Source organism: Halichoerus grypus, chromosome 9 (assembly GCF_964656455.1).
Source record: "Halichoerus grypus chromosome 9, mHalGry1.hap1.1, whole genome shotgun sequence".
NCBI lineage: Eukaryota > Metazoa > Chordata > Mammalia > Carnivora > Phocidae > Halichoerus > Halichoerus grypus.
In genome coordinates, this window is record NC_135720.1 from 77197677 (window position 1) to 77207381 (window position 9705).

The following is a 9705-nucleotide window of genomic DNA, read 5'->3' on the forward strand; positions in this document are numbered from 1 at the left end:
ATATGACAAACTTAGAGCTAACATCATACTCAGGGGGCAAAAACAGAGCTTTAAGATTAGTAACAGGACAAGGATGTCTTGTTCTTGCCACTTTTATATAACATAGTACTAGAAGACCTAGGCATAGCAATTAGACAGAAAATAAAAGGCATCCAAATTGGTAAGAAAAAAAACTTGTCACTGTTTGCAGGTGACATGATCATATGTAGGAAACACTAAAGACTCCGCCAGAAACCATTAGAAGTAATAAATGAATTCAGTAAAGTTGCAGGATACAAAATTAATAGAAGTCAGTTGTGTTTCTATACACTAATAACGAAGTAGCAGAAAGTGAAATTAAGAAAACAATTCCATTTACAAATGAACATGGGAAAAAAGAGAGAGGGAGCAAACCATACAACAGACTCTTAACTATAGAGAACAAATTGAGGGTTACTGAAGGAGGTGGCTTGCGGGGGATGGGTTAAATAGGTGATGGGGCCTAAGGAGGGCAGAAACAGATCCATAAAGACAGAAATCAAACTGATGGTTGCCAGAGGGGAGAGTGGTGGTGAGATGGGCAAAATGAGTGAATCGGAGTAGAGATACAGGCTTCCAGTTATGGAATGAATAAGTCACGGGAATAAAAGGCACAACATAGGGAATATAGTCAGTGATATTGTAATAGCATTGTATGGTGAGATGTAAGTTAGAGTTGTGGTGAGCACAGCATAGGGTATAGAGTTGTGGAATCACTATGTTGTACACTGGAAACTAATATAACATTGTGTGTCAACTATACTTCAGTAAAAAATGTCACCTTATAGAAAATATTTTTTCATATATACTCTCCTCCACCTCTCTGTATTATTTGGAAGTAGATATTGAATATCGTATTGTTTTATTCCTAAATACTTCATCTTGTATCTCTCTAAAATATAAAGACTAAAAACACAATGCCATTAACCGATACCAAGAGTAACATCTAAAAAATTAACAACTTTTTAATATTTTCAAATATCTAGTTAGTGCTCAAGTTCCCAATTGTTCTTTGAGCTATTTAAAGACCAGAAGGCTCTATACATGTAACAGTACTGAGAAAATCAGGGGCCTTCAAATAAAATGCATAGGAGAAAAAAAAATTATACAATTAAAAAAAGCTGCTGGACTGGAAAGAAGAAGTGTGGTGGCAGAGTGGAGGGAGGTGTGTGCTTACCACTTCATTCTTTGGCTGTGCCCATTTCCCACTAGGGGATCCTTGAGTTGGGGGATGTTTCCCAGAGATCCATGGATGATCTCTTGTCAGAATCCTGGGCATCCAGCCCAGGAAATGGTATTCCTTCATTCCTTCAGTTCTCTTTGCCTCCTTCCCTTTCCTTCTCCTCCCCTTAGTCACTGCGGTCTCTCCTCAGAGTTGAGTCCCTCCAACTGCTGCACATGTGGCCGGGCAGATTCCCACTTAACACCTTTACCCTCCACCTCCTCTGCCAGAAAGGCCATATGGGCCTGGGACTGCCTCTGCCACGTGTCCCACCGCCCTGGCTCCATGGCCTCCTCTGATGTCCGGTCCACCCGCTTTCAGGTTCAGAGATGGATGGTTCTCTCAGGTGTGCTGTGCAGAAGTGCTTTGGTTTAATTATAGATGTTTGTTTTATGGGTCTGGTTAGTTGTAAATTGAAAGGTGGGGAAAAAAGGAATGACTCATGCCACCATGATGTTGATGTCACCTAAAAGAAAATATTTTAACCTAATTTTTTTCACAAACTTTATGGAAAACGTTTGAAGACCATTGAAATGACTATTATTTTTATCTAGAAATGTTTTACAAAGTAATCTCTGCACCTTGAATAGTGCTGTGTAGTTTTATGCAGCTGCCTTGGTATATATTTGCCCGAACTCTGATTCCCAAAAGCCAGTGTTTCTCATCACATGCTTTGGCTGAATTTGCAACCAACTTAAATGACTGTTCATGTATGCTTCAGGCAAATGCTTAAGGATTTATTTGCAAATCATTGTGAAAAGCAAAATAAGGAATAATAGGCTAAGTACCTTACTAAATTGTTGGTAGATCTGTTTTCCAGTTTATGTTCATGAACACTAAGCGCAGCCTGATTTGTAGGTCTTTTATGGTTCTACTAAAAACATTATTTCAATGCTAAGTGCAGTGTTTTACTCTTCAGTTATTTTCAAGTACTATTTTTTTTTATATGTTTGTATACACATTATAGGAACTATCCAAAAACCTTGAGCTGAGTACTAACAGTTTCCAACGACAGTTGCTTGCTGAAAGGAAAAGGGCATATGAGGCTCATGATGAAAATAAAGTCCTTCAAAAGGAGCTACAACAACTGTATCACAAATTAAAAGTAAGTATGTGTTTATTTATTTAATGGATAATATATATATAAAATATATCGAACATTCAGCATTTTAAAACACTCATATTTGTAAGTTGGGACAATGTAATTTACAAAATTCTGCTATTCTCTTTGGTACTTTTAAAGAAAAGTTTTGTTAATATAATCACTGTGAAAAATGCCAAAAGTGACACATTGAATCCTAATAGAATTGATATAACTAAATAAGTTATGAAATCCTGGAAGGAATTATGAGAACTAGAGTTTTTCTCTGTTGCGTGATTAAATATCCCAGTGTTCTTCCTCATATAACCCTTTTAAAATAATAGGATTATTTTAAAAGTTGTTTCAAATAATGCCCTTCATTTTCACAGTGTTGAGAGGAAGCATTCACATTAATTAATTTTGTTAAAGGTGTTCTTAATTCTATCCAGAGGTCGTTGATGGGTGGAAATTTTGTGCAAAATTGAATGTTCATGTATTATCTTACATAGAATTTTTTGTTAATCAAATTCTCAGAACCATAGCCTCAAAATGATAAAAGAACACTGTGTTTTTAAAAAGTCCAATTTTTAACTTGTCAGTAACTCCAAAGCCATGTTTGAAAGATGCTAATGAAATTATTTTGGTCCCTGTTGCCAAGCTTGGAAGACAGTCTTAAGACCTTACTAGCTCTATTAGGTAGGAATGGGTCAAAATGAATTTTGCCTTATTTACCCTAATTCTTTTGTCTGCCAGTACATATTGCACTTTTTAGGGAGAATCACTGCCCTAACCTAGATGTCCTAGAGATACTCCTTTTTATAGTTCAGTAATTAAGAAGGGAAACTGAACTAGGTATAATATATTCCAATTTGGTAAGGAAAATACCAGTTGACAAGGTGAGAATTTTTGTTTTATTTTAAACTGATACTCTACATCCTTAATTGTATTGGGTTACTTTTCAGGAAAAGGAGAGAGAACTGGATATAAAAAACATATATTCTAATCGGCTACCAAAGTCTTCTCCAAAGAAAGAAAAGGAACTTAGATCAAGAAAAAATGGTATAGTAGCTATTATTATTGAAAAACATTGTAGTTGTTGCTTATTAATAATAAAATCAAATAATTCTAAAGTAGAAGGAAGGGGAAAGAACTTCACTGAAGTAAATTTAAATTTCCTTATAGTTAATTTTCAGAAATCATGTCAATTTTCTATTTTTCCTAAGGTTTAAATTTTTTCTTATAATTTTTGAAACTTTTATGAAAATAAGATTCCAAACTGGTGCTTGATTATATTTTAATGAACCTTTATTTATGCATCACTTAGCTTTAACAGTTACATATTTTACTAATCTCATTTCATCTATTTTTTTCTACTTCTAGAGTATTTTTTTTTAAGACTATTTTAAAGTAAATCCCAACTGTCATTTCATTTCACTCATAAATACTTTGGTATTATTATGCATATCTTTACTTTTTTTTTTTTTAAACAAAAGTATAAATTTTCCTCTTCTGAATTGCAGAAAGTAAAAACAAACTTTAACAGGGTTTACCTGTCTAAATTGTCCTCAAATTACATAATTGCTGGTAAATCCTAGAAAAAAAAAAACAGTAATAGTCATAGAGCTGAGCAAAACATGCATTATCTCATGTAGATGGCAAACATATACCAGTTAAATTCCATATATCTTAGCACTGTTCAGTGAAGACTTCTGTAATTTTCATGGTAGCCGCATGCCAGAGTGATTTTACAGACCAGTGTACAAAAGGAGTACAAACCAGTGAAGACGTGGAGCTGGAAGAATTTCCTATAACACCACAAACAGTTATGTGTTATGAAAACAGATGGGAAGAACCTGAACGTCTTACTTTGGTGAGTTTAGCAACATGATTAGGTACTAAACTCTAGGTTTGAAGTTATTCCCAAAAACACAATATCAAACATTTTAAAAGTTAGCAATGAAGCTAATACTGTATCTGTGTAAATATGCAAGTAGCCTTCTAAAGAGAGTATTTTATTAAATTCCTTTGGATTGACTCTTAGTTTTCATTGCATCTTCCAGATGCTTCGGGAAGGTCAGTTGTACCTTCTGGGTTGAAGATAGAGGTTTTTCTTTTTTTTAGAGAGAGAGAGAGAAAGAAAGAAAGCAGTGGGAAGAGGGAAAGAGAAAATCTTAAGCAGGCTCCATGCTCAGTGCAGAGCCCAAAGCAGGGCTCGATCTCACAATCCTGAGATCATGACCTGTGCTGAAACCAAGAATCAGATGCTTAACTAACTGAAGCCACCCAGGTGCCCGAGAGATAGAGGTTCTTACCTTCTATGTACCCAGATAATTTCTAAAAACCCTCCTTGCTTTTACACTTAATACCAAATTTCACTAGTTTTCAAATAATTTTTTAGGATTTGTCTACATATTTTTTGGCCTCCTATTTGAGAATTTTACAGACTAGCTGAATGTTGAGCAAAGTATTGCAGTGGAATCTGACTTCAGACCATTCAAATTAGAGTGACATTCAGGGGAGTCTGTGTTGGGCCTTCATTTAGAAGGACTTATAAACAGAATACCACAATGTTCTTTTCTCTAAGAGGTTCTATATTTTGTATTTATAGTTTTAAATTCCAAAGAAAACAATATACCAGGACCCAGCATATTTCATATATTCCTATGTTTTTGTGCCTTATAGGTTTCCCAGTGACCCTGAGATTTTTTTCTTTTGGTATAAAAGAGAAAGGATGGTCTGGACATTGGGTTCCTGAGTAGCTATATCTGCTAAGTGTCTTTCTTTCTATATTTTCACTATCTTTGAAACTAAATCATGTTGTCTTTTTGAAATAGCAAGGTCATTCTTAACTTTAAAAGGACTAAAAAAAAAATGGTCTTTGTAAGGTGCAGCATGAGGAGCAGCATCCTGATACAGTGAAAGGGTATAGCCTTGGAGTTAGCACTGCCTTTTTAATTAAATTCTGGTTCTGACATTGTTCTGTGACTTCCTGGAGCCCCAATTCCTAATCTATAAAACAAGGATGGGCTGTCCATCAGGTTGTGGTAATAACCAATCACACAGTTTATAAAGTTCTTAAGACTGATCCTGCCACTTTAAAGGGTCTCAGCAAAAGGGAACACTGTGAAAGTGCAAGCAAATTTGCTGTTGGAAAGAGACCCAGAATACAGTGGCTCAAGAAAGATACAAGTTTTCTTTCTTTTCTAATAGATTGAAGGTCAGTCGGTAGTCCATTATAAGTAGACAGCTTTGTTCCTTGGTAGTCATCCTCTGTCTTATTGTTCTTCCATCTTAAAGAGTGTAGTCTTCCTCTGTATGGTTGGAACTTGCTCACCACCTTTGTGAGAAGGAGGAACAAGGAAGTGGAGGGCAAGCAGCTTTTATTTTTATAAATGTGATCGGAAGTTGCATACATTCACTCAAATCCGTTTGGTCCTGTTTAAGTGCAAGGGAGACTAGCAAATGTAGTTTCCAGTTGAGCAGCCTTAAACCCTGCTAAAACTCAAGGGATTCTGTAACTAAAGGGAAGAAGAGGAAAATTGATACTAGGGGACAATCCACTGCTGTATTAATAATAGGTATTTTTCTTTTATTCAGAAAAATTATACACGTGAAAGGGACCATATAAAAGTAATTTTAAGTTTTCATTTTTATTTGATTTAAATATAAAATTTACTGGAGGCTTTGGACATAGTTAAGTATAAACTCGAAAGATTCAATGCGGTTGTTACTGCCTGTATTATAGTTCAGCAGCACCTTCTCACGTAGCCTCCATAGTTGGCTAATAACCTTTCCTCATTAACGGAATTAATCAGATTTTGTTGTGAAACGTACAAAGCAAGGATACTTCTGAAACATTTCTTTTCAGAATTTTATGTAGGGTATTGGCTTTAATTCCATGATATTGGTTCTGATAGATGTTATACTTTCTAAAAAAATTTTAACTAAAGTAAATAATCTTGTGTGTCTTTAAAGTATCTTTCAAAGGGTGGTAGCTTGTGACTTACTGCTTTATTAAATTAAATTTGCTTTAATTTCTAATTTAGTTGGTGTCATATTTAATGGGAGATGACTCTATGATATTTAAATAGCTTTTCCCCCTTTTGACATGTGAACTTGCATTTTTAAAAAAATATGTAATAGGACCTGGAATTGCAAGAGAGAGGTAAACATGAAGAAGCAGGGATTCTAAACCCAATTGTGAAAAGAGAAGAAAAATTTGTTAAAGATCAAGGACTCCATGTTGTAAATCAGGAGGTTGAGAAGCTGGAAGATGGTAAGAAAGAGTTTGTTTACTCAAGTGATGAATCAGCATCCTTTGGGAAAGAAAGGGTTAGCATCCCCTGATATTTGCCAGCTGAACAGTGAATTGGTTATACAGAATAACAAAAGGTTGATACAGTGGTAGGGGATGGTCTATTAGGAATCACAAACATTTGAATAAAGTTACTAAGGAAAGAAAAACATAACTGTTAAGTTGCTGTTTGGGGTTAGGGAATAAGGACAAGTTACCCTCAGAAAATTCAGATGAAGTAAAATTCAGATAAAAGGGGAAATTTTTGTGTGTATGTTAACTAAAGCTTGATGAAGAGATAACTGAAAGACAATGCACTCTATTGGCGTGACCTTGAGACTCTACTCTGTAGACTAGCCCAAACATTAAAATCAATGAATTGTGAGGTCCTAAATATATTCCTGTAAGTTTTCTTTCATTTTAGTATGAAAGTAAATCTTTAACATGTTTAACCAATAGTGTGGAAGTTTAATGAACCAACTCACATAGTTTCAGATACTGAAAATGAAGTTCAGGAATAAATTCATTTCCATCTGGATAAAATGTCTTAAAGGTATGGGTAAGAGGAATCCCTGACTCTAATCCTCTATATATTTCATTAGTTTTATAGAAGCTTCTTGCAGAGAAATCCTTTTTTTCCCTTAAAGTTAATGGAACGTAAAATTATGACCTAATTGTTACTTAAATTAGTGAATGTATATTTGTGTGTGTGTACTTAAAACAATGTAACAGTTGAAATAGAAGATATATTTATATTACTATTGGTTAAGGCACAAAGGGAGATTCTTTCACATTATTAATAAAACATAGAATAGAAAGGTACTATGGTCTTCCTAGGTACCAGGAAAAGGAATAAAGTAACGGAAGACTGGCCCCTTCTTTTCATCTTTTTTTTTTTTTCCTGGAGTTTGTATGGGATAATCTCAAACATCAGTGAGAATGTATGCCATTTACTAAAGTTACTAAGAGTAAGTTGTATATCTCATGCCCATACCTTAAAATACTTGCATGTGTACTTTTACAAAATAAGGACATTTTCTTACAACACATTTCTCTAATCTGCTGTCCATATTAGTTTTATTAGTTGACATAGTATTGTCCTTTGTAGCATTTTCTTCTCTCCAGGATATGATCATGAATTGCATTTAGTTCTATCTCTTTAGTCTTCTCTAAATATTTTGAGATTATTCATCAAAAATGTTAAAGACCCATTTTTAAAAAACAGGATGTTCCTCATTTGAGGTTTATCTGAAGTGTTCTCTTAATTAGATTCAACTTAATGTATCTTCAGTCAGAATACCAAATAAGTGATGTTGTGTCCTTCTCAGGGTATGACACCCAGAGGTTCAAGTTTAAAATAAACCCCATCCATCTCTTCAGTGTACATCCATTCAGTGTATAGCACTATATTAGGTATAAAAAAAATAGAGAACCTTCTTCCTTACCTCTACACTGAACAAAATTTTTTCTATAAATGTGAATTTTAAATGCAATACACATTAAGTATATTCTTTCTGAATTCTAGAATATCAAGTGTAGCAATGAAATTTATGGTGTTCATTCTCACTGTACCGATAACTAGATAGACTGTTTTGTAACAGATGAGAATTAAGATTTCCTACTTAAAAATAATGACTGCTGTAAAATCCCATTTTTTAAATTTGATTTCATACAGAATGGGAAAAAGAAGAACTTGCTAAAAAGCAAAAAGACAAGATATCTTTGCTGGAGAGAGAAGAAAAGCCTGCAATGGAAACTGGAAGATACCAAATGGAAATGTACCAAATTCAAAATGTTGATAAATTGGAGGAGGAGGAGGAAGAAAGGCTGAAGAGAGAAATGCTACTTGCTAAACTGAATGAGATCGACAGAGAGCTCCAAGATTCTCGGAATATAAAGTGCCCTCCTCTGCCATTGCTGCCTGATTCGGAATCAAAACTGCATTCCCCAGGGAGAAGCCCCAAAACACACATGTTCTCTGAATCCTCAGAGAGAGTATCTAATGGGCACCATCTGCAAGAAATCAGCCTTTTCACTACAAAAGGAGATGGTCAGAATCCAGGAAATATTAGAAGCCCAGCCTCCCCAAATGAGCTTGCATTTGGCAGCTATGTGCCTTCATTTGCGAAAACATCAGGGAAGTCAAATCCATTTAGCCAAAAGAGTGGCCTTGTGGATGTCCAAAGAAACAGTATAGAGAAACGTAGTAAAGACAGTGTAGATTTAATTACAAGAAGAGAGAGAAAAGCTCATCTGATGGAACAGCTGTTTGGTGCCAGCGGCAGCAACACCATTTCCTCTGAAAGCAGTGACCCAGATTCTCGGGCTGCCAGCAAAGGACACTTGGACCCTCTAAATTTTCTCCCAGGGGATAAGAGCAGCAGGGATCGAGAACATGATGAAGAGGACGACTTTTTCCTCAGCGAAGGAAGAAGTTTTAATCCAAATAGACTCCGTTTAAAAACATGCAAACAGTAAACCAGCAGTAAAAGCAGTGGAATCTGTAGAAGATGAAATTGAAGAAGTAGCCCTGAGATGACTGACTACAGTATACATTTTTCCAATTGTAAATATTAAAATATTTTAATACAATATTTATTATAAACCTTTAGAATTTTCAATATTAAAAAGTCCTTATTAAGGAATGATTTTTAATTGACAAATACAGTGTAAATGAAAAGAAGTAGATCATATCTATCTCACCACATAGCTAGATTGCCAAGAATGAAGGAGACTTTTGAATGAACCCAAAAATAGAGATGTATTTTGCTTGGTTTTGGCTTTTTATTTATAAATAGGTTTTACCTCTTAATCAGCTCTATAGGAAGTTTCACTCCATTGGAGTTCATATTTATTTCCTATTTTTATCCCTATTTATTTATTTACTTATTTTTGGTCATGTACTCACTGAAGTAAATATAGTCTTGTCAAGTGGAAATTGAAGGTGGGAGGCTCTGGGTTGGGAAGATAGCTCCCAGATGGTGGAGCACTGGTGCTACTTAGGAGCCCTGTCCTCTGTGGACAGGGGTCCCTTTCTCACATAGCATAGTTGAGCTACTCTTAAGTGGAAGCTGTGACAACAGGGATTTC

General features: G+C 35.0%; 1 protein-coding gene across 1 annotated transcript in view; it reads left to right on the plus strand.

Annotated features, from left to right (window-relative positions):
• Nucleotides 1-9699, plus strand: part of LCA5 (lebercilin LCA5) — a 68302-nt gene extending 58603 nt beyond the window's left edge. The window contains exons 4-8 of the mRNA XM_036069400.2: nt 2208-2345; nt 3284-3380; nt 4049-4191; nt 6465-6597; nt 8291-9699. Of these exons, the coding sequence (XP_035925293.2) occupies nt 2208-2345; nt 3284-3380; nt 4049-4191; nt 6465-6597; nt 8291-9093 (1314 nt within the window). The 3' untranslated portion in view covers nt 9094-9699. The remainder of the gene's footprint in view (nt 1-2207; nt 2346-3283; nt 3381-4048; nt 4192-6464; nt 6598-8290) is intronic.
• Nucleotides 9700-9705: the final 6 nt, after the last annotated feature.